This window comes from Felis catus, chromosome D2 (assembly GCF_018350175.1).
Source record: "Felis catus isolate Fca126 chromosome D2, F.catus_Fca126_mat1.0, whole genome shotgun sequence".
Classification (NCBI taxonomy): Eukaryota; Metazoa; Chordata; class Mammalia; order Carnivora; family Felidae; genus Felis; species Felis catus.
Window position 1 is genome coordinate 46,082,266 of NC_058378.1, and position 25,079 is coordinate 46,107,344.

Consider the following 25,079-nt stretch of genomic DNA (forward strand, 5'->3'; position numbering starts at 1 on the left):
TGAAAATTATCTTTTAGCACTTCCGTCCCATGACCTACACCCCTGATGTGACAGAGAACACAGACTTTAGAGCCAGACAGGGCTGAGCTCCCATCCCTGCCCTCACCTGTAACACAGATACTATTACTCTGCCCCCGACACTGGATATCTCCTCGCCTTGCCGATTGCCCACTCCTCCAAACGAGAGGGGGCTATGTTTCCAAAGCTACACTTTTATTTAATTATAAACCACGAATTCTTATTAGAAGTCTACTGATATACAATGTAAATTATAAGGGATATACGAAAAATTCAAATTTGAAGTGGATGAGATAAGAAATAAATAGTAAGAGCATTTATATTTTCTCTGTAATGAGACCTCCAAAATCTCATTTTCAACCATTCCTCTCCCGCCAACTCATCATCCCCAGTACTCACTCCATAGCGATCCTTCACCCTCTTCAAGGCTTCCAGTCCATGGTACGTTACCACCACCACTTCCCTACTAACTCCACCCTCTTCCTCTGCTAAGATTCCATGGTTCTATCCCATAAACACTCCCTTAAAAATAAAGAAAACCCCGAGTTCCCATTCTGTGTTATGTGCCTCCATTTTGCCTCGATTCAGTGTTATATGCAGGTGCCATATTGTAATTCCAATTCCTAGTGACATTCTATGTGGGCTTTATGCCTGCTTCTGAGCCACTGACTAATGCCAAGAGTATGGGCACAGGTGTCAAGTGGGCACTCAAGACTTCTAGATAATCGTTCTCCACTTCCTTTGTGAAGTCAGTTTCCTGTTCTCTCCTATTCTCTCTCCCTCTACTCTATTTCTCATCTCTCTCCTCAACCATCCCCCTGACCTTGCCTCTTACTTGACAGTGAAAATGGGCACATTCAGATAAGAATCTTTCACCTCCCCACAGCAATCAGTCGACCAGCCTGTATCCCTGTCCCAACCTCCTCCAAGCACCAAGCCATTCATTTCTCTGTTCTTCAAATGCGTGCCTGTACTCACTATTTCTGTCAGTGTCTCCCCACTTCTCCTTGCACCCACTCCACCCAGGCCTCTGCCTACATCATTCAACTAAAGGAGCTCTGATCAGGGTCTCCAGTGACCTATGTCTTCTAAAGCCAAAGGACAATTCTCTGTCTTCACCTCACTCTGTCTCCTGGCAACATAACTGGTTTCTCCGTCCTTGAGAGCATCCTTTACTCACTTACTCTACTTGAGTTTCCTTTGAACTCTGCCCTTGCTGGTTTTCCCACCACTCCCAGGCCCCTACTCTTCTGCTGTCTCATTTCTTTTTTTTTTTTTTTTTTTAAGTTTATTTAGTTTGAGAGAAAGACAGTGCGGGTGGGGAAAGGGCAGAGAGAGAAGGAGACAGAGAATTCCAAGCAGTGTCCACATCATCAGCGTGGAGCCCAGTGCAGGGCTCAGACTCACAAACTGTGACATCATGACCTGAGCTGAAACCAAGAGTTGGACGCTTAACCGACTGATCCACCCAGGCACCCCTGCTGTCTCATCTCTTTGAATTGGACCTTTCAGTGTTTGGGCAGATCCCATGGCTTACTTCTCTGCACTCTTTCCCAAGGTGATCTCATCCACGTCATGGCTTCAAATAACATTATTTGCTGACAATTCCCAAATCTACCTTTTCCAGCCCTGACCTCATGCCAGGTCTCCATAAACAAATGCCTAATTGACATCTCCCCCTGACTGTTCTATGGCATTTCAGTTCTAGATGCTACTAAGAACTACCACTTCTCTGCCGCGTACTTTAAGCTGCATTCTGTAAATACATTCCGTCTCGGCAAGTAGTATCGTCATTCAACCAGATGTCCAAGGCAAACTTTGCTCTCTTTCCATCTGACCACATCTAAGCCAAAAGTAATCCTTTGGGCTCTACCCCCCAGATGTATCCTACATCTGACTACTTATTATCAACCATTTGCCTGCAACCTGATTCCAAGCTGCATGCAGTATCTTACTTGAATGACTGAGGGCTTCTGTGCTCCAGTCCATCTCCAGCTCAGTGGTCTTTCTATAGACCAGACGAGGGTATGCTCCTGCCTAGCCCTTCACCCTCAAACCACTTCCAGCCCCGTGGCCTCCCATCGCAGCCAAGATGCAATCCGCACATGGCCAAGACCTATAAGTCCCTACACGATGTGGCCCCTGACTCCCGCTATAGCTTCTCCCCTTCCACATCCCCCTCCATTAACTGCAGTCCAGGCACACCTGTTACTTTTTGTCCCTCAAACATCCAGGTTCATTCCCTCACACCTGCTATCACTTCTGCTTGGATTGACTTTACTCTAGATTTTGTAAGACTGCCTCCTTTCCATGATTACTTTATTCTAGTTATGAACTAAATGCTCCCTTCATTGGTCTTCTATCTGACCTCTGAAGCCACATGAATGAATGAAAATTCCTCTTCCACTTGGCCTTCCAGTCTGAGGAGAGAGAAAGCATGCCTACCATACCTCACTCTAAGCCCTCGCACGGGACTTTTCTGGGTCCTCCTAGGTGGATCTATTCTCCAGAACAGAAGGACCATTTTTTCCTGGCATTTCCCAGATACCTCAGCAAAAACACAAGACACAAGCCCTGTGGCCTGATCTTTGTGCATGTGAAGCTTGACCTTCGCACCCTGGTCAGTTGCTCAACACAACTGCTGTACCTACCTTCTTTTCCAAGCTGGCAGCTTTCTGATTTCCTTTCCCTGGCAATTTTATACACCAAAGTGTATATCAAATGACCTCTTGGAGTCCAAGAATCAAAAGGAACTGGGTCACAAAATCCCCTGTGATATCTCTAGTGACTGTCACCCCAGTGATAAGGGACCGATTTTATCCACATGTTATAAATGAAGACTCATGAGACCTAGAGAAGTCAGGCAATTGTCCCAAGGTCCATGCAGCCAGTGAGTGGCAGAACAGGTGCAGGTGATTGCAGGGTACCCACACAGATCCCTCCCCAGGACGAATCCCTCATCTCCCAGCTGCTGGGAATGCTGGGTACTGACAGCTCACAGCTAGCCTTTCCGCAGGAATCATGCTCAACTCAAGGGAGCTGTCTCAGCCAAAGTCAGGTCCCCTCTGGGGCAGCCCCACTCCAGCGCTGGTTGATACAAAATGCAAAGGCACAGGCTCTCTTGCCCTAATTCAAGACGGCTCAGAGGGGCCATCCCAGCTCCAAAGCTCCCTGGGGCATGAACACAGGCCCCCGTTGCAGCTGCACACAGTAACTTCCCTGACTGTCCAACCCTGCCTCCCTCACCCTCACAGGGGTGTCCCCAAGAGCTGGCTCCATAAACCTCCTGCACTCAAATCTCTGCTGCAGAGTCTGTGTCCCGGGGACCCCACAAGTGGCATTGCGATCAATTTTATCTGTCAACTTGGCTAGGCCACAGAACCAAGGCACGTGCTCAAACAGGAGTCTGGATGTTCCTGGGAAGGCATTTTTTAGATGAGATTTGCATTTAAATCAGCAGATTTTGAGTAAAGCGGATTACCCTCCATGATGTGGGTCAGCCTCATTCAATCAGTTGAGGGCCTTAGGAAAAAACAACTGACATCCCCAAGAAAGAAGGAATTCTGCCTCCAGTATGCCTTGGGATGCACACTGCAACATCAACTCCTCCCTAGGTTACCAGCCTATTCTTCAGAATTTAGACTGCAGCCCCCACAACCACGTGAGCCCATGCCCTAACTGCCCCCCACCTCCAACTACCCATATACCCACACACATACACACCCCGTAGATTCTATTTCTCTGGAGAACCTAATATAGGTATCAAAGCAAAAATTCTGAATTTTCCTGATTTCAATGCCTCTTCTTTGCACTAGACCATACATGTCTAATTCATGCTTTAGGAGGGTGGACATACATCCTGTTCTCCATTTCATTCCTCACAATGGAAATTCTTACCTTCCCTCAGTCTGGTTTTGTATGTATTCCCCTTGATCCTGGTTTCCCCTCTCTGAGGCTTGGGCTGCCAGAGGCCCTGGCTCCAGAAGATTCACAGACAAGATCTAAACATGTTACTTCTCTACAGGAAGACCCAAACATTGGAGAGGCAGAGTAGGGAGGGCAAGGAGAAGAGAGAGATGGAATCTCATGAACTTCTCACAGACTGACGTTTGGAGGCCAGCTATTTTCCTGCCCCAGTGGAAGAAAATGGCATTGAACCCTACCTAAAACAAAGTGGGGTTTCTCAGGACCCACCAGACAAGAAAAGGGGTGCTTGAAGGCACCAGCGGGTACCACCCCATCTTACCTGCCATCCCTGGTCTATCTCAGGCAGTGCACCTGGAGGGGGTCGGCAAAGTAGGAGCGTGACTTCCTGTGATGCCCCTCGCAGTAAATGGAGCACCTCCTACGAGAAACCAAAATCTGTGGTTAGATGTGGGAGTGGCATGGCTGTGACAGCTCCTCCTTTGGGCTCCCCACTATCTCTCTGGCACCATCCCCTTGATCTGTTTCTCGCCTCCAGAGAATTCTGGAGAACACTGCTCTGGGCCTGACTTCCTGAAGGGAGAGAAGCCAAAGCCACGGGCCTGAAGTTCCCATGCAGGCAATGCAGACGTGCTGGGCTAGAAGTGGCCAGGGTCCGCCCAGGGTCTTTTCATGGCAGCACCTGCCAATACTGATGCCTTTTCTTCACTGAGAGAATGACTCAAGCAAATAGCTATTCATCACTTCAACCTCCCTTTCTTCTCAGCACCCCCTCATCTCAGGGGCCATCAGTCATGTACGCTCCGCCACCCCAATCTCTAAAGCTTGCCCCTTGGCCCCGAGCTTTGCTCCACTGCTCAGCTTGGCGTTCGGAACCTCTCACCTGTGAAATTGCAGTGCCTTCTTCTCTGCTCCCTGCCTCCTCCAGCGTCACCCACCTCCCTTCCTCCACATTGTTCAAGAGAGCTCCTTCCAAACACAGATATAACCAGGTCCTTCTCCTGCTGAGCTCCCCCTCTGGCTCACCTCACACTCAACGAGCTCTGCAGCCCAGCACGCAGGACCCGTTCTCACCTGCCTCTCGCCCCCACTCTCTCTCTCCCACCTGTCCCCTCTGCTCCCATATCCTAAGCTCCCACCGTGCCGAGCCTCGTCCTCCAACCCACTCTCTCAGAGCCCGGGGTGCCTTGACAGCTCCTGTTTCTTATCTAGGCCAGGATTTCTCGGCCTCTCGGCATTACTGACATCTTAGTCTGGATAACTCTGCTGTGGGGCTGTCCTGTTACGGTAGGATGTTGAGCAGCATCTCTGGTCCCTGCCCACTAGATGCCAGTGGGCACCCGCCAGTTGTGACAACCACAAACATACGTAAATTTTTTGCCAAATGTCCCCTGAAAGGTAGTATCATCCCCAATGGAGAACCGCTAATCTGGACGCCACATAATACCCGCCCCCCCCCTCCCCCTTGGCGACAATGGACTTCCACAGAATGTGTTTCTTCCCTCCCGGTTCCCTGGGGCAAGCAGCTTTGTCTCTCATGACACTTGTTTTCCACAGTCGGGTCTGTTTTCTTGTTTGTCCACCCCACTGCGAGCTCTGAGACCACATGTATGGCCCGCCTCTGTGTCTTTAGTTCCTCGGAGAGCTGTTGACCCAGCACTGGTTCTCTCAAAACAGTTGGCTCCCACACTAGATAGATGAAGGTATCACCACCCAAACATACGCTGTCCCAAGGATTCCCCACCTCTCACCACCCGGTCCAGAGTAACTAATCCACCTTGCTCTGTGCTCTGGAGGTGGGCCTGTGCAGACTGCAGCCACGATTCCTGTTGGGCTCAGCCAATGGGATTATGGGCGGGGATCAGAGCCAGGAGGAGAGGGAGGTACTTCCTGTTGGGCTCAGCCAATGGGAGCATGGGCAGGATCAGCGGTAGAAGAGAAGGGAGGTGGCTGTCTGTTTTTCTGTCTTCCTCCCCATGGGGTTGTGCAGAATGGCTGGGTCTGCCACCTAATATCACAGCTCGTGTCACCACGTCCACTTCACCAGCTTTCTCAGTTTCCCGGGTTGTATAATTGCTCCTTCCCATATGCCTTTGGACTTGAGAGGGGTGGACGGGGAAACTGCACCCATTGTTCCCAGCCCCAGGGCTCTATACTCTTCCTTGAGCTTCTTAACAACCAGCTCACACCTTTATTAAACTCTCCTCAAGTGACTCAATTTCCGGCCAGGACCCTGACTGATATGCATAATACTTCATTGAGATTTTGTGCATATGCATAATATTTCATTGAGATTAAGAGAAGTGTCCACTTTTCACTCTCTCTCTTCTTTTAATTACATTTTTGATCACATACAGGACAACCAATGCAACACGACACATCAAAAACTGTAAATTTAAAAGAGAAATGTGAGGAAGGGCAGAAAAGGACCTACTGTAATCTCTTCAGCCCATATATCCCCCTTCTGGAATTTTAGGTGTGCTTTAGCCAGCACAGAGCCAGGGTTTTATCTTCACTTCCATTATAAACCTAATTAAAAGCAAGGCTTACTCAAGGTCAGATATTTAAGAACTGAGACAGAAAATTAAATGTGAGAATGTTCCACCAATTGCTCTCTTTATCTGATCCAGGCCCCTGGTGTGACTTTCGAGAGCCCAGGGTATTCCTTATGTTAGGTGGGCCTGAAAGAAACATGGGTGGGGTCAGTGTGCACACAGGGCCAGATGGTCTCCTACCTGGAAGACGAGGCCTTCTGTGGGCCTTCCATTCACCGCCAGGATAATGTCACCAACTGCAATGGCCCCGTTCTCCTCAGCCGGCTGCCCTGGGAAAAGCCTCTTAATTCTCACCAGATCATTCTTGAGATGGCTGCAGCTCTCTCTTTCCATCTGCATGAAGCTGAATCCCAAGCCACTGGCATTCTTTTTCAGAGTGACTTCAAACTTAGGACCTGTATTGTGGGATGCGAACAAGATAAATCTGACAGCAGATTACGAACAAAACTGACCAGCCTTAAAATGCAAACTGTCAAGCAGGCAAGAATTATTTCTGCTTTACACAAAAAGATTTCATTTTGCTAATTTTTATGACAGAGTCCGTTACACTTAGATCCATTAGATCAGTGCTGTCCAATGGAAACAAGGTGAGGTGCAAATGCAAATGACGAACCATGTATGTAATTTCAGTTCTCGAACAGCTACATTTTAAAAAGTAAGATGGGGCACCTGAGTGGCTCAGGCCCTTAAGTGTCCGACTCTTGATTTCAGGTCAGGTCATAATCTTACGGTTCGTGAGTTTGAGCCCCGCACTAACAATGCAGAGCCTGCTTAGGATTCTCTGTTTCCCTTTCTCTCACTGTCCCTCCCCCACCTCTCTCTTTGCCCCTCTCCCACTTACACTCGCTCTCCCTCTCTTTCTCAAAATAAATAAGCTTAAAAAAAAGTAAGAAGAAATAGGTAAAAATAAACTTAATCATATAGTATACTTAACCCAATATATCTACAATATTACCATTTCAACATGTAATCAATATGAAAAAATATTAGTGAGAGATTTTGCATCCTTCTTATGAACTAAGTCTTCAAAAATTGAATATGTATTTTATCAATTTGGATTGGCTATATTTCAAGTACTCAATAGCCACACGTGGCAAGTAGCTACCATATTGGACAAAGCAATTCTAGATAATCGGCAAAGTTTATATGTAAAGATATAGTTTATAGACAGACATAATATGCCCATATCGTTTAGTAAAACGTATATCATATATATTCCTACTACTCCTTTAGAACCTCAATCACTTTTAGCACACTTGAAACAAAATTTTGATCACTAGACCATGGAGAAAATTATGGTAAACTCTGTGGAAATTTTTTAGCTGCTGTTTTGTTCAGCCATGTGGATGGACCATAAGACAAAACAGCTACCTCTGGGCACCAAAGAGGGACACAGCCTCAGGAACTTCCATAGTCTAACAGCAAAAGAGGTCTCTGGGTCTCTCCTGGTCTGCCTTCAACTCAGTTGGCAATCGATCAATAGGACAGAGCACTGGCTGGTAAACCTTAATTTGGGGCAAGAATGAAAGCATCTAACGCTTTTAGGTTCAGGTGTATTGTGTGACCAACTTCACCATCACTGCCATTAGGCCCCTCCCCTCATCTGATAGCCAGTTTGTCAAAGGGCCTCATTTGAGTGAGCAGAGGAGCAATGAAAAAGGAAACAGACTCATCTTATACACACATGTCCCCCTCCACCCAACCCCATCACTCACTATGGCTACCTTATATTCAACCTGACTTACACCTTCAGGAAAATCTCTATAAAGGGATTGAAAAATGGCTAAGCTCCAAATCATGAAATACAAAAGAAATACATGTTTTCCTAGCAGGAAACAAAGTCACCAGGGAAGTGCAAAGAGGCCACCTCTCAGAAGATACGCAAATGATGTCCCTGCAAACCTATGGAGGTTTACGGTTTTAAATGATGCTAATAGCAAGGTTAGATTTCTGAGCACCTTCCTCTCCCAGCCTGCCTCATCATTCCCCAGATCTTTTGTTACAAATATCTTGGCTGGAATGTGGAGACCTGGTCAGGAAATGCATGACCCTTTCATTCCAATTTCATTCCTACATATTTACACACAAGCATTCGGACAGCTGATCAAGAAACCTCGGAAAACTTGGGGAGAATTATGCCTAGCAATTGTTTGGGGACAATGTATTTTTTTTTTCCCAGAAACATATTCCATCAGATTGGCTTCCACTGCATCCGAAAGCCAGCCACATCGTGCTCACTGTCCTTTGAGAACCCAGAGGAAGCCTTCCTGCTCTCTCTTTTGAGTTGAGAATTCAAAGGCAGCACAGGATGACATAACAATAGTAACACTCAATTCTCTCTTCTCTCACCATCTGTCGCTGAGACACAGCTCGCAGGCCTGTCGGGCAAGGCTGTTGCCAAGGAAACAGCCGTGCATCCGTCTGCCATCCTGCCATTAACAGAAGGACACTGCTGTGTGGTCCTGGGGCCTCTTCTCTCTAAGACCAGTCTTGCAACCTAGAAGATGGGTGGACAAGCTCAGTTTACACTTCATATAGCCACCAGGAGACTCTCCCTTCACCCTGCAATTGCTTCTTAATTTTCTGATACTTCCACCAGCTGCTTCATTTGAATCTCAAATGAAAATCTTCAATCTAGCCTCCTTGTTAGGATCCAGAGCCATATTTTCCAGTGCCTGTTAGACAAATGTTCCTGGAGGTAACACATGTACCTCAATTTCTGTGCATTCAAGGCCACATTCATCTTCTTCCTCTCTCACATCCTCACTACCCTCTCCCCATACTGCCTAAAACATTCCTCCCCCTGCACCTGCTTTCTCAGAACATGGAACCATCCCTCAATTAATTTCCTAGAGGCCACACTTGCAGTGATCCAGCTTGCCCCCTTCTGCCCTCCAAATGTCCATCTGCTTTCTAAGACTTGCCTGTTCACCATCAGAAACATCTCCCCCCAGGGCTCCCCCTCCCCCATTTCCTCCCCTATTGCCAATGCCCAGCTGGACTGTGGCAAAGCTCCAGCTAACTTGGCTTCCTGGACCCTATCTTCTCCTCCTCAGTCCATTCTGCCCTTGGCTACCCGTGGATTGATCTAAGACACAAACTGAACATGTAACACTTTTTTTTTTAACTTACACCCAAGTTAGCATATAGTGCAACAATGATTTCAGGAGTAGATTCCTTAATGCCCCTTCCCCATTTAGCCCAACCCCCCTCCCACAACCCCTCCAGCAACCCTCAGTTTGTTCTCTATATTTAAGAGTCTCTTATGTTTTGTCCCCCTCCCTGTTTTTATATTATTTTTACTTCCCTTCCCTTATGTTCATCTGTTTTATATATTAAATTCCTCATATGAGTAAAGTCATATGATATTTATCTTTCTCTGACTAATTTTGCTTAGCATAAGACCCTCCAGTTCCAACCACTTGGTTGCAAATGGCAAGATTTCATGCTTTTTGATTGCCCCGTAATACTCCATTGTATAGATATACCACATCTTCTTTATCCATTCATCCATCGATGGACATTTGGACTCTTTCCATACTTTGGCTATTGTGGATAGCGCTGCTATAAACATTGGGGTGCATGTGCCCCTTCAAAACAGCACACCTGTATCCCTTGGATAAATACCTAGTAGTCCAATTGCTGGGTGGTAGGGTAGTTCTATTTTTAGTTTTTTGAGGAACCTCCATGCTGTTTTCCAGAGTGGCTGCACCAGTTTGCATTCCCACCAGCAGCGTGCAACACTGCTTGATCAAAAGATATTTGAAAATGACATATCGGATAAAGGGCTAGTATCCAAAATCTATAAAGAACTCACCAACTCCACACCCAAAAAACAAATAATCCAGTGAAGAAATGGGCAGAAAACATGAATAGACACTTCTCTAAAGAAGACATCCAGATGGCCAACAGGCACATGAAAAGATGCTCAACATCAGACCTCGTCAGGGAAATACAAATCAAAACCACAATGAGATACCACCTTACACCTGTCAGAATGGCTAACATTAACAACTCGGGCAACAACAGATGTTGGCAAGGATGCGGAAAAAGAGGATCTCTTTTGCATTGTTGGTGGGAATGAAAACTGGTGCAGCCGCTCTGGAAAACAGTGTGGAGGTTCCTCAAAAAATGAAAAATAGATCTACCCTATGACCCAGCAATAGCACTGCTAGGAATTTACCCAAGAGATACAGGAGTGCTGATGCATAAGGGCACTTGTACCCCAATCTTTATAGCAGCACTCTCAACAGCAGCCAAATTATGGAAAGAGCCTAAATGTCCATCAACTGATGAATGGATTAAGAAATTGTGGTTTATATACACAATGGAATATTACCTGGTAATGAGATAGAATGAAATATGGCCTTTTGTAGCAACGTGGATGGAACTGGAGAGTGTTATGCTAAGTGAAATAAGTTATACAGAGAAAGACGGATATCATATGTTTTCACTAACAGAAGACTATGGGGGAGGGGAAGGAAAAAAAAAAAAAGGTTAGAGAGGAAGGGAGCCAAACCATAAGAGACTCTTAAAAACTGAGAACAAACTGAGGGCTGATGGGGGATGGGAGGGAGGGGAGGGTGGGTGATGGGTATTGAAGAGGGCACCTGTTGGGATGAGCACTGGGTGTTGTATGGAAACCAATTTGACAATAAATTTCATATTAAAAAAAAAAGTTTCCAATGATTCCCATCACCTAGAGTCCAAACCCCTAGCAGGGTATCCTCAACCTCTGCCAATCTGGCCTCCCTTTTCTTTCTGGTTTGATTTCCCATCCTTCCTCCCGACACACTCTTTACTCTTGTTACACAAAGCATATTTCAGGAACCAGTGGCTGGACATCACCTGGAAGCTTTCTAGAAATGCCAAGCTCCCATTCAGGGGCCTTGGCCCTGCTAACATCCCTTCTGCTGCCATTGTCATTCAGCACCAAGCCCGTGATCCCAGAGTGACAATTCCTACCTGTTATCGCTGCCAGCAAGATGCCAGCAGCAAGCAAGAAGCACCTTTTCTAATCACGTTCATTAGAAAAAGTCTAACAGAGAGTACTAATAAATTATGACTCTGTTCTCAAGTTAGGTCAACCAAGATCACCAGCATAAGTTAATTGCACTACAAACCAGAAGACTGCTTTTGGAAAGGAAGCAAGCAGGGGCCCTTCTGCTCCCTCAGTTTGCCAGAAGGGCCCACGGGAGTCCTTCCTCTCTCTGCCAACTCCCCAGTTACTTAGAGGGCAATGCCAGCTCTGTGGCTTACACACTGAGACATGTAAAGGCTCCCACCTTCAGGACGAGAACTGAACACAGCATGGTAACATCCACATGCTGTTTGGGCGCTGCATAGAATAACGGCTTCATGCCTTCGGCTCAGGGTGTCTTGAATGTCTACTTCACTGGGAAAAGAATGCCAGGACAATGTGGCCTGAATTTACCCAGGGTGATGGGAATAGCATGAACTGGGAAGAGGGTGCCTACAAGTGCAAAGGCCAGCTGGTGACAGGTCCTGAGAGCCGATGGAAGCACTGGTCAGCTCAGGCTGGAGCGGAGAGTGTGAGAGGGCAGCCAGAGCGAGGCGCAAGAAGTCGCTCCAGCACATCAGCTCTGTTAAGCTCTCTGATTCTAGAATCTCAGCAAGGGAAAAGCAAGTTTTTCAAGGGTCTTTGCAGGGGTGAGGGATTCCGCTTGGGAAATCTTTCTGCTTCCTCCTGGCTTTCACATCACCATAGAAAAGTGAAGACGTGAAAGAGAACAAAAAGACAAAGAAGAAAGTCTTGTTTGGTTTCCTGCCTGTCCGCCTCCCACCCAGAAGCAACTGCAGCTTCTGATGTTGTCCAGGAAAGCTCTGGAAGGAAGAAGAACAGCTCCCAATAATGGTGCACTCACCTGCCCAGAACCCTTGAGGCACTGCACAGCCTGCTTGTGGGTGAGGCCACACAGACTCACTCCATCCACCTGCAGGAGCCGGTCACCTGGGAAGGGGACAGATGTCATGTCTCTGAGCTCCCGAGGCTGCAGGAAGCACTCCTCTGGGAGGCCCCTGCCCAGCACCCTTCCATGCAGCCTCAAGGAGGGACAGGAAGCTGAGCTGTAAGGAGCCCAGATAGGTCCTGGCCGCCAGCCACCTCTCTGGACATCTTTATAGATCAATGATACAAAAATCTTTCTATTATTGGCTCACAGAGAGGTTGAGCCAACTCTGTAGAGCCATATCCTTCCTCCTATTTTCCTCCGAAACCATTTTTGAAAGTATTTTCAAGTCACTTAGGGATTGTATTTATATCCCGAGGATGTTTTTTATCTCAAAACAGGTCAGAAAGACCTGGTTGATGCCAGAGACACAAGAATTCTAGAGAAATTAGAAGTGACTAAGATCCGAGGTTCCCTTTCTAGCTCAACTGGCCATTTTGGAGAGCAATAAAAGTCACCCCCTTGCTTCAGTGTAGTGACTGTGAGGAAGGCCAGAGAGGAGGCTTGCCGGTGTCCTCCCTGGATACCAAAAAGTGGGGTCACCAATGCATGCTCTGTCCTCCATGGGAAGCACTACTTTCTCCCATGAAGGCCAGCAGCAATGGGCTTATTTAAAATCTCATATTTTAAAATCACCTTTTGCTTCCCAATGTGCCACTACAAACATTTGATCCCCTTGTTAACTTATCATGCAGGTGGAACAGGTTACATCAGCCCCTTTCCCAGGTGAGGAAACCAGGACCTGGAGAGGCCATCATTTGCACAAAGTCTAGGGTGGGAGTGAGGCAAGGCCTGGAGGCTGTACCCCCCAGGCCAGGGCTCATCACACGACTCAATGCAGTTCCCAACATACTCCGTCCCTTACCCCGCAGGATCTGCCCTTCCTTGGCAGCTGGCCCTCCAGGAACGATGGATTTCACGTAGATACCCCCATAGGGCACGCTTGTGTTAATGCCACCCTGGAAAACACAATGAAAAATTCACCACCTGTCTGCCCCCTCCTGAAAGAGCCTCCCCAACCTCCCTAAGAGATTCCCCCATCTGCCTGACACTCTATCCCAATACCTCATTTCCATGTGACAACGTCTTATATACTCACTTGTTCGTCCAGACTACATTATTTGCTGTGCAGCAAGGTTAGATGCCCAAAAGGAGTATAACAACACAGCCAGCATGAGGGAGCTGTGCCCCACACCCAGCCCAGCACTGACCCATGGCAGGTGTTCAGAAATTGAAGTCACATCAACGTGCCACATCATCTCTCCATAAGTAGCAAACAGCATACATGGATGCAGGCACAGGCCCAAAGGCGGGCCTGACACATCTTGTGTTCTTGAGTTTTGATTTATAGGTACAAACTTAGAATTAACTACACAGTGTTCTATAACTTACGTTTGTTTTTCTAACTTAACAATAGATCACGAACATCCCTACAGGTCACGAGATGAAGATCTAAGTTTACTTTTCTTCTGATTTCTTCACACACGTATCCAGCAGTGGGAGTATATCATTTTTGTGCAGTTTTTTTTTCCCTTCCCTCCTCCAGGGTCCGCAGAGAGAGCTTAGAAGCCAGTGCAAAGTGATCACCCTGGACCCCACTCTGGCCAAGGTGACTCTGTTCTGTCCTTGGAAGCGGGAGCACCAAGCTTCACCGTGACGCTGCTCTGGATGGCCATGGGTCACCCCCACTCACCTTCAGCTTATGTCCCTGCAACCCCACTCTGCTGCGCCTTCCTGGTTGTACAGCATGACCACAGAGTCAGGAGCCCATCACCCAATCCCACCCGCACTGCTTGGAGTGCCTGAGCATCCTACATCTCCCAGTTTGTCTTTGAACTCCTAGCCCCACCCCAACGGAGGCCCCACTGACTTTCTTGGCTCACCACTTCTCGTGTGCTTCTTGAACCCAGGACCACATTATCAGAGGTTGCTACATGAGTGGAATGCCCACCAAGGCTACAGATGAACATCTTTTCAACCGTGTACTTCCCGAGCTTGCCTAATAATTCTTACAGTCACGCTGAATCCAAGTGTCCCATCTTCTTTAACCAGTTCCACAAAGTAGATTTCACTGGCATTGATTTCTGAAGGTGGTGGAGGACAAGACGTACCAGCATCCTGCCCCTAAAGAACACAAAAATAAAGAAGGCATGAAGTCACTTGCCCTACGTAAGCCGACAGCACCTCTCAGCTCTCACCAGGATTACGCACCAAAAGAAGCATGAATTTCAGCTTCAACAGGGATCATTTCCAGCTTTATCAGATCTTCCCTACATGACCTTGGCCCAGTCCCTTGGTCTCTCCAGCCTTGGTTTCTCAATCCACAGAACTGGCATGAGAGATCCCCTTCTCACTGTGACTATGAATCATACCCAGCACATAGCAGGGCTCAATAAATATAGGTTCCCTCATGTTTCCACTCAAGATGCACATATCATTTTGAGAACTAAAGTCATCTAGGCACTTCCTGGTAGCTTCACGCATGACACCAGCTAAGCGATGTTGGATACCAGAGATACAGTAGCTTCTTGAACAGAAAAAACCTCAGGGGAAACTCCAATCATCCCTAGCAAGAGTAGCTGCACTGGAGCTCTACTTAACAGTGGATGGAATGCCTGAGGAAAGGTCAGAAGACAAGAATTATCTACCACGTGCCAGGGATTTAACTCCATACTATGACAACTGTCGTGTGTGATTTGTTTGGTCATTCATCCAGTCATGTAACAACGTTAATTGAGCACCAATTATGTGTCAGGCATTGTGCAAGTTGAGGGGACAGCAGTGATAATACGGACCTGCCCCTACTGAACTACTGTTTAGTAGGGGAGAAACTTTTAGTGAACTGTACCCACGGGTGGAGATAGAGCCACGGGTACTCCCAGACTTCTGTCGTGTCTGCCCCCTTTACTTAGTTGCTTTTGGTTCACCATATTGGAAAATACCATTAATACCATAGGAAAATAAACAGGCTGAAGCAAGCTAGAAAATTATCAGTCCAACAGAGGAGGTTCCAAAGAGACCGGCATAAAACAGACGAAACTCCAATTGTTCCAGAGACAGTCTACCCTACAGAGTCTGGCAAGATGTTTTGTCCAAACTTTAAAATCCAAAGAGTAAAGCAGCCACTAAGGGTGAAGTCCAAAGCAAGAGTGTAAACCCCACTATGCCACTGAAAGTTACCAGCCTGCAAAACTGGCCTTGTGGCCCAGAAGAGCCTGTCTTGCACAGGTTCCATAGCCTGTACCATGGTCAACTGTGGCTTTGGAACACCATCACTCCCGTCAACTGCTCACCAAAAACTAGCTCACAGGTTTCCAGCCTCAGAGGCCCCAACCTGAATCCCTCTTGGCCCTGCTTCCTGCCAAGGAGGACCTTCTGAAGTACAGCCCTATGGTGAAAGCTTCTGCTCTACAGTCCCACTTCGCGGATTCAAATCCCAACTCTACCACTCACTCCCTGAGAGACCTCGAGCATATTCCTTTTCTCTCATGCCTCAGGTGCCACACCTATAAAAAGGGTTGATGATAATAATTATCTCATAAGCTTGTAATGGCATCTACGGCCATACCACCCTGAACGTGCCCTATCTCATCTGATCTTGGAAGCTAAGCAGGGTTGGGCCTGGTTAGCCCAACCTTGGATGGGAGACCACCTGGAAATACTGGGTGCTGTAGGCTTTTGCCTTTTGCCTTTGGCCTTTGGCCTCCTTTACCTCTCCTTTGGCACCCTCCCTCCCCAGGGAGCACGGCTCCGGCCCAGCTTATATGATATAAAACATATAGGTGCTCAGGATCCTGCCTGACACATGGTTAATCACTCCATAAATGTCCGCTGTTAGGATTATCCTCATACTGACCCCTTATCCCTGCTCTTCATGGGGTACACTGTCCAGCTGAGGCACCATGACTGATTAGGAAGGAGCTAACATTCCTGGAGCCCTACTGTGAGGCAGATCCCAGGCACTTCTGTCCCCACAGCTCTGTGGATAGACATTACCTCTACTCATAAAGGATAAAAATGAGATGGAGAGAAGTGGGATAACTTGTCTGTGTGAACCAGAGTCCCAGCAAGAAAGCAAAGGTGTACAGGCTCAACCTGGGCCATGGAGGAGAGCCTGCGTGAGGCCTGCTTTCAGAGGTGGTGGCATTTAAAGAAACCAGCAAGGAGGGCTAAGGACACTGGGGCCAGAAACAGTAGGTTCACTTACTTTCTCTGAGCCTGAGGAGCAAGAGGAGGGAATGACTGGTGGAATCTACAGAGTAGTTCTATGGTGAAGAGCACCTCATACAAGCTGTGCTTTCAGAAGAGGGACGAGGCCAACCTGAGCACAGGCAGGGTGACAATGTTGCCCCCACCCACCCCCAACTACTGACTCAACCAGGGTATAAAACAATAGCATATACATATATTGGTCTCTCTTCACTTCCTGGCACAGAGCTCCTTCTACCCTTGTAATTTCTTAAGTCTTAAGAGACTGGGAGAATATTTTATACTAATTTTTGGTCTTTGACCCCAGTTCCTGACACAAAGCTCTCAAATCCCTTGGAATTTCTTGAGTAATAGTCTTTTGTTCTAAAGGGGCAGCTCTCAGTGGGTTTCTGGGTAACTTCAGGATGGGGGCTAGTTACCAGAAAGACCAAGCCATGATTAGAAGCTTGGAACTTTCCACCTCACTCGACTCCCCATTGATTTTGGGGGGGAAGGGGGAGGGTGAGAGGAGCTGGAGAATAAGTTAATGATCCACCATGCCTATGTGATAAAGTCTCCATAAAAATACCAAAAGCATGTATGTGCTGGAAGGATGGCATACCTCAACCCCATGAGGACAAAAGGTCCTGTTTTCAGGATCCTTCCAGGCCTTGGCCTATGCATCTCTTCACTGGTTGTTCACTTGCACCCTTTAAAACATTCTCTGTAATAAATTGGTAATACCGAGAAAACTGTTTTCTTGGGTTCCATGAACTGCTGTAGGCAATTATCAAACCCAAGGGGGAGACATGGGAACCTCCAATTTGTAGCCAAATTTGGACAGAAGTGTGGGTAACCTGTGGATCTACTACTTGTGACTGGCTTCCCAGATGGAGTCAGTCTTGTGGGACTGAGTCCAATCCCACAAAACCTGTGGGACCTGGTGCTAACTCCACTCAGTTACTGCCAGAATTGCTTCTGGTGAGAAACCCACATAACAGTGCCGTAAGTGTGATGTCGTAAGTGGGGTCCTGGTGTGAGAGTAAAGGAAAGCAGAGAGTTTTTTCTAGACACAGGGCCTCTCCTGGGCACAGCCAACAAGTGGACAGAAGGCTGACACCGTCTCTGAACATCAGCTTCGTGGGGCCCAGAGCAGAAGGGAGAAAGTTCTGGAGGGCAAAAGGAGACCTTTCTACCAAGTGTCCAAGGAGACACAGCTCAAGGCGGTGGCGCTGGGACTGAAGCTCATAGCCCTCTGTATCCCAAAGGTGGCTTGTCTTCTTCCTCCCTGGCGTTGTCAAGAGCAAAGCCATTGAGTTGGATCTCGAGGGACAACTAGAGGCCAAGAATTATGGAATGCCTGATTGTCCATACATGGCCCTTGGTAGCAGTCAATGTTATTACCAGTAACAATTATAATCAGTGACTGAGGACACTGAAGGTTCAAAGACTGAGCCCTACAGCCCGGGAACGGCCCAGGCATGGCTTTGCCTTTTCCCCTTTGTGTTCTTCTCCATAGCCATGCAATGCAGGCATTTATTTCCATTTTGCAGACGAGAAAGCTGAGGGTCAGAGGGAGTAAGTAAATTCTATCTAGCTAACATGGCAAAAAAAGAGCAAAGAAGGAATTTGGAGCCAGGACTATTGGAGTCCACACTGTTCTCTTTTCTCCAAATTCTAGAGAGTGAACCAAGGGATGATTACCATTAATGACAGAGGGGAAAGCTAAGGCCTCACCCTGGACAGTAAGCTCTGAGTCTGAGCCATTTCCAGTTCTTCAGTATTTTTCTCCTGGTCCTGTGTGCGTGATGAAAAACTTCCCAGGTGCCCGTTGCTTGGGCTGTCTGTAGAGAAGACCCCAGAATTGGCTGGGCTATTCTTTTCTTCACTTGGGGTATTTCCACAAATACCTATGAAAACAAGCCAAGAAGTCAACAGCTTGGAAAGGCTGGCATTTCAGTGGCATCATGCTACATGGGGTACAGTATTTTCCTCCAATGACAGAGAGACCTTTTATAGCTGCTGGGAACGATGTCAGTTTAGCACCTCGGAAAGGATGATGCATTTAGAATAGAGGAAGGGAAGATTCTGAGTGTGATTTAAAAACCTAAGTAGAGGTTTGTGACCCAACTATGAAAATATGGAAGCAAATGGAGAGTTAATAATGCCAGCTCCACCTTATTAATTTATTGCCATGTGATGAGCAATACATAAACACACACATAAGCACACATATGTACACACACACACACACACACACACACACACACATCTTTTCGACATATCCACCAGGAAGGTGTTATCCCAGTTCAAATATGAGAAAGCAGAGTCAGAAGGATTAAGTAGCTTGCCCACAGCAAGCATGTGGTGGTGCTCTTAAACTCAGCCTCTTCCAGAGATCCCGCTGAGCGTGCCTATAATCACCATGTGATCCAAAGACCAACATGTTAGGTCTTTTGGGGAGGATTGGGTAATAACAAGATGGCGGACTCCTTGTGGGTGAAGGCTAGGCAACTAATTCGTATTTACCCCATGTCTGACCCTTGACCTGGCACAAAACAGGGGAAAGAATATGAGGTCAGAAATCAATAGACAAAACATTGGGCAAGGTACTTAACATTTCTGGACCTCAAATTCCTTATTAGTTAAAATACAGATAGTATCAACAACCTTTTGGGGTTGGTAGGACTTAGAAGTTATATATGTAGAGAGATCTTTCATATAGACAGAGAGAGATGAAGAGAAATTAGTTTAGTACATGGTAGAGCCTCAATAAATGTATTTACTATTTTTTTAAATGTTTGTTTATTTAGTTAGTTAGTTAATTAGTTAGTTATTGAGAGAAAAGGTGCAAGTGTGTGCAGGGGAAGGGCAGAAAGAGAAGGAGAGAAAGAATCCCAAGCCAGCTCCACACTGTCAACATGGAGCCTGACCCAGGGCTCGATCCCATGATGGTGAGATCATGATCTGAGCCCAAATCAAAAGTCTAATGCTTAACCCACTGAGCCACCCAGGCGCCCCAATGTATTTACTATTAATATGTTAATATTAGCTGCTTAACAAATAAATGGAAAGTATACTAGTCTGACTTTTTTTAGATCTGGATATATAAACACACAAGTAGGTTTACTTTTGATACAGACTCATTAGCACACAGGGAAGTACGTAAACTCACACATTGAATGAACCGTAATTTAATGAATTAGATTGGAAGTTATTCGAGCATAAAGGTATTCAGTAGGGAATGGTGGGGCCATTGTTCTTTAATGCCTTATCCCCAGCCATTTCATTCACAGATTCTACTGTCATTGTCCTTCTGGCAATGTTGTAAGCATCTGTTCATTTTCTTCCACACACTCCATGCGAGACGAGGACAGGACTTATGATTGAAATAAAAAGTCAAGCTATACAACGTGAGCCTGCCTAACGGAAGTACAAGCTAGGAGACCTTCTGCGGAAATTAAAACTCAATCTGTCATAGAGAGTGATGGCTCCCATGATGGGAACGTTATCTGTCTTGTCCTTGACCTCAGGTCCAGAGCGCCTGCCCCCAACAGCAGCCTAACCACAGACAAATGCACAGCAGTCAAGGGGTGCCTGGGTGGCTCAGTCGGTTGAGCATCCAACTCTTGATTTGGGCTCAGGTCATGATCTCGAGGTTTGTGGGATCAAGCCCCATGTTGGGCTCTGTGCTGACAGCATGGAGCTTGCTTAAGATTCTCTCTCTCTCTCTCAAAAAAAAAAAAGAAAAGAAAAGAAAAAGAAAGAAAGAACGAAAGAAAACTTTAAAAAAATGCACAGCAGTGAAGCCTTGGCAGCTGTGTGAGGAACGCCAACTGTGGTAATACACACTTACCAACAGGTAACTGGGGCCCTAAGGTGGAAAGACATGAAATTCACAGGCATTATGGGAAGGCCGCTGTCCAAAATTCTAGTGTGAAACTGTGGTTTGAGCCTCACAGACTCTGGGGGCCAACTGCTGACACCTCCCATCCCAATAGCCAGCCTTGAACGACGCCGAACCGATCCCAGCCCAGCTGCATCGTTTTCTGACCAAAAAAAAAAAAAAAAAAAGGATGGTTCAATTCCTCCTTTCTGTCCTAGTCCTGTGCAAAATGTGGAAGGGAATGAAAGGAAAGCTAAAATAGGATGTGAAGAACAGGGACAGTGCTGGGAAATCCAGCAGACAGTGTGAACCGGGGCTGGTGTCTCACAAGTGCTGGGGCCGAGCCCCCAGGTCAGCTCCAAACACAGGGTAGAAAGCACATGGCTGATGCTCCAGCTTTGCTGCCACCTCCCATCCCCTGTGGCTTCTGTCCAGCGGCAGCTACCACACCTGGGAAAACCATCTGGCCACGGGGGTCAACGTGTGCAAGACTGAGAGAACGCACGTGCCTTTCACAGGGCAAGGCAAACAGGGTGCCTACGTTTAGGACCAAGAAAACATTGGCTGGTGTGATGTGAAGCATTTCTGTACATAAGGGGAAACTGTCCAGAGAACCGGGAGTGTGACAAAGAAATCCAGGAGCTGGGATTTGCAGGCAGTCTGCAGTTCAATTACAGGATCGTTCAACCGAAACACAGTAGTGATTCCAGGTAACTGGGAGGGAAGGGAAAGTTAACATCCCTCCTTACTTCCACTCATCTCCCCAAACCTGCTCCAAAAAAATAGCACGTAATAATATTATTCTCTGATGTGGGAAATTGTTGCTCTCTCATACTTACCTAAAGGATAAATACAAGTGTCTCTTAAAAGAATTTGACTCTGTAGGTTGATCTCCAACATGCCAAGTCTTAGCCAGGTAAGACCAGTGCACTTGCGATACGAGCTCACCTTCAAGAACAGTTCTCCAGTCTCCTCCCCAGTTGATTGCCATATCGAAGCCCCAGCTATGTAGAAACTCTGGAGCAGCCACTTTCCATAAGGACTTGAGTGACAAAAAGAATGTCCTCCCTGTCACGCAAGAAGAGTGAGCAGGAAAACACACAATGGCTGTATCGGTCACATCTGGTAAAGAACTGGATGGGGGAGACCACTCCCATTGGGCAGACCAAGCAAGAGTAGAGCCCATTCTGCCCAAAGAACTACAGAATTTAGTGCTTTGTGCCACAACATTGCCTCTCTGCAAGCCACCAGCATGAGAAAAGCGACGCCAAACCTATGTAATCTCAAAGATCTAGTACCTCGTGGTGGTAACAAACTCCTGCAAATGGGGGAGGTTCTCCGGCTTCTGAACACAGATGAAGACATACACACCTTTTGACTGAGAAATGGTTAATTCTATGCTCTCGGGAGAATTCTGAATCATTCTAACAGCCATGTCGAACGTGAAGCCCTCCAGACTGATGTGATTCAAGGCTAGAATCTGCCCTCCTGGAAAAATAAAGCATCTTAATAATACCATCAAGGAAAGAAAGAGACATTCCTTAAGGTAGTGTGTCTGGCAATTTAAAAAGACATACCTGGTTTGATCCTTTTAGCTTTTTCAGCTGGTCCCCCAGGTATAATAGAAGATATGAAGATGCCAGGGTCAACTTTGCCAACATCTTCTCCCTCATTGATGACAAAACCTATAATCCAATGGTATATAATAAGATGATACTTAATGATTTTGCTGCCCAGAGAGGTTAGGTTATTTGCTTGAGATCACACAGCTACCAAGTGGCACTGCTTATATCTAAGTCCTCTGATTCTCAAACAGCTCCTTCTACTCTGCTGGACACATGGATAAAAGTTGACTGCCCCCCATTAGTAAGCACAGCTAAAGCTGGGAACAAGACCCATCAATGGGCACTGAATTTTGCCCCAGTAGATTCAGAAATAGGAAAGAGATGTTTTTTTTAATTTGGGTGTACTGGAAACACAATGTTCCATTAGTTTCAGGTGTAGAACATAGTGATTCAACATTACACTATGTTCACAAGTGTAGCTATGATCTGTCCCCATACATCACTATTACAGTATCAAAGGAAAACTTTGACCCAGAAATTCCATTGTTTGTTAGGGACACTTAAAGGGAAGAAAAAGAAGTGATCACTGAAAAAGGCAAGTTGAGAGAGAGGCAGGAGAGGGGAGTAGAAAAGTCAAAAGGGAAAATGGCACAAGCCTCCCTTCTGCCCAGAGGGAGAGGCTGGGTCTCACCTACCAGAAGCCCTCTTACCAAAACCGCGACGTGGATCCCGGCGCAGTGTCACATGCACGATTTCTCGTTCCGGCTCAGCTATAAAGCTCTTTCTCCTGTTACTTTGTGGCTCTAGAGGTGGAAACAAAGCCCCACGTTGTGCTTTTCCTCAAATTATCTGAGACCTAACACAAAAGGGGTAAACAGTGTTTTACAGACACACGTGCACAGGCGCACACAACACTGGGAATGGATCACTGAACACACACTTCTGATTACCATCACTGGGTCAACACGCTTGCTTCATAGAGCCTCACTGGGTCAGTACAGGCTCATGACGAGCAGAGACAAGAGTGGGGGTGGGGGGGCATGGTACTTGTTTTCTATACAACTTCCTACAGCTAGTATTTTTCTGCATTGGTCTTGGGACAAGACAGAATTTGAGCAAAGATGTACTTGCGGGCAGTGAAAAGTCAAACTAAAGTTAGAGCACGGACATGGGACAGCAAAGCCTTCCCCGCCTGGGTCTCTAATAATCGGGGGTGACATAGTCCCATAGCTCAGCAAGGGTACCCTGGAGGGCTTCCCCCAGAGCCTGGGTCTTAGAGGGGACCCAAAGCAGAGCTCTGAGGTTGTTCTGGATGAGCTAGAGTCCTAGGGTGAAGCGCTCCAATTCAGGCCACAGAGCACATGGGAAAATCCCCAAATATGACCCACAGCTCAGAGCTGTCCACATCTCTCCTTCCCCCCAGGGACCTTGGCAGACCCTGGCGGACAATTATGGTACAGAGCAGCACAGAAGGGACTGGGTGGCTCAGTCGGTTAAGCATCTGACTCTTGATTTCGGCTCAGGTCATGATCACAGGGTTGTGAGATTGAACCCCGCGTTGGGCTCCATCCTCAGTGTGAAGCCTGCTTAAGATTCATTCTCTCTCTCTCTCTCTCTCTCCCCCTCCCTCCCTCTCTCTCTTTCCCTCTCTCTCGCTCTCAAAAAAAAAAAAGTTCTGCTCAGTGGGATTCCCCAGGCTTAGGGGGAATTGTCAAGCCTCAATATCTTCTCTAGTTCTGGAATCATTTTGTCTTTACTTTCCCTAGGGTCCTCCCCAGAGGATGTATGACAGGGAGAATGCTGCCTACCCTGTCTATGTTTTCTGGTGATATTCAGAGTCGGGGAAGAGTTGTAGCTGAAACGGATGGTGCATTTCTGACCACAGCACTCCACAGAAGGTCTTCTTTGTGTGGGACCAGAGCGCTGAGAACCTTCACCAGCACTGACACATTTCAGACCCACATGCCCCCGGCCCAAGCCAAAGTGGGACTGCAAGGGCTCTTCCTGACCATAAGTCATTTTGACATTAATTGAAAAATCACAAAGACTGTGAATACGACTGGGAAGGCAGCGTGTAGTGGTGGCAAAAGCTTTAAAAGCAAGCGTCACGTGTAGGATTTCCTTTTTCCCAAACCTAGCCCACGCCCCGGCCCATACCCCTGTGCACGCTGGGAACAGGCGGCCCGGAGAGACGGTCACGAGTCGTCGGCTTCTGGATCAAAGAGATGGTCTCCAGCTGCTCCCGACCCATGCAGGGGCTGCAGGGAAAGGCCACAAGATGAGAAAAGATGACTCTAAGAGGCAGTTTCCTGGCATTTCTGAGTATGGTTCGTGGGGAAGGTAGCCGCATGCCTGGCCAGCCAGCAGACCCACAGACACACCCCATCACGGGCTGACGTGGCTGTCAGGAGTGTACTAGAAAGAATAGCTTTGGGGTCTTTCTGACTCAGAGGGGACCCTAGAGTCACCTGGGCCCCCTATAAGCCTCCTACTGTCTCTCCTTTGTGTTGGATATGCGGCCCTTCCAAACCCCCGTTTTCTTAACTATATAATAGGAATAGTATTCTTATTTCCCACACTCGTGAAGTAATATCACATGTTTGGCTCCAAAACAAAGTAACGAGTATGAAGGGTCCTGATTTTTTGTTGTTTGCTTTTGTGTTTAGTCCAGCCCGCCCCCCCCCAACTGTGATGGGCCCTGAGGGCTCCACACAGTAACTCACCTGCCTGACCCTTGCAGGCTTTGGGTGGGCTACCCCCTAATCATACCAAGCTACGAACAAGAACTTCTCATGCAGGCATCCAACTGGCCTTTGCAGAGCCAGCATTCTAGAGAACAAAGAATAACCTATGCCCTAGGGGAATAATGAATTCAGCGGTGACACTGCCCCACCCCCAGGGTCAGCTGTACACACGATAAGCTACCTTGAGCGATGAGCAAAGTAGAGAGTAAGAGGGAAAAGTAGGTGCACAG

The 25,079-nt window shown here is 47.1% G+C and overlaps 1 protein-coding gene and 1 pseudogene across 7 annotated transcripts in view; one reads left to right on the top strand and one right to left on the bottom strand.

Annotated features, from left to right (window-relative positions):
* The window catches only part of FRMPD2 (FERM and PDZ domain containing 2), a 101,283-nt gene that overhangs the window by 10,909 nt on the left and 65,295 nt on the right, over positions 1-25,079 (bottom strand). For all 7 annotated transcript variants that reach the window (XM_023240653.2, XM_023240649.2, XM_023240654.2 and 4 more), the window contains 11 exons: positions 24,263-24,363; positions 22,816-22,908; positions 22,118-22,225; positions 21,912-22,028; positions 18,392-18,564; positions 14,480-14,590; positions 13,332-13,425; positions 12,383-12,468; positions 8,847-8,994; positions 6,678-6,892; positions 4,265-4,363 (listed from right to left, as the gene is read on the bottom strand). In XM_023240653.2, coding sequence (XP_023096421.2) covers positions 4,265-4,363; positions 6,678-6,892; positions 8,847-8,994; positions 12,383-12,468; positions 13,332-13,425; positions 14,480-14,590; positions 18,392-18,564; positions 21,912-22,028; positions 22,118-22,225; positions 22,816-22,908; positions 24,263-24,363 — 1,345 coding nt within the window. The remainder of the gene's footprint in view (positions 1-4,264; positions 4,364-6,677; positions 6,893-8,846; positions 8,995-12,382; positions 12,469-13,331; positions 13,426-14,479; positions 14,591-18,391; positions 18,565-21,911; positions 22,029-22,117; positions 22,226-22,815; positions 22,909-24,262; positions 24,364-25,079) is intronic.
* On the top strand, positions 16,021-16,143 carry LOC111557206 (annotated as a pseudogene).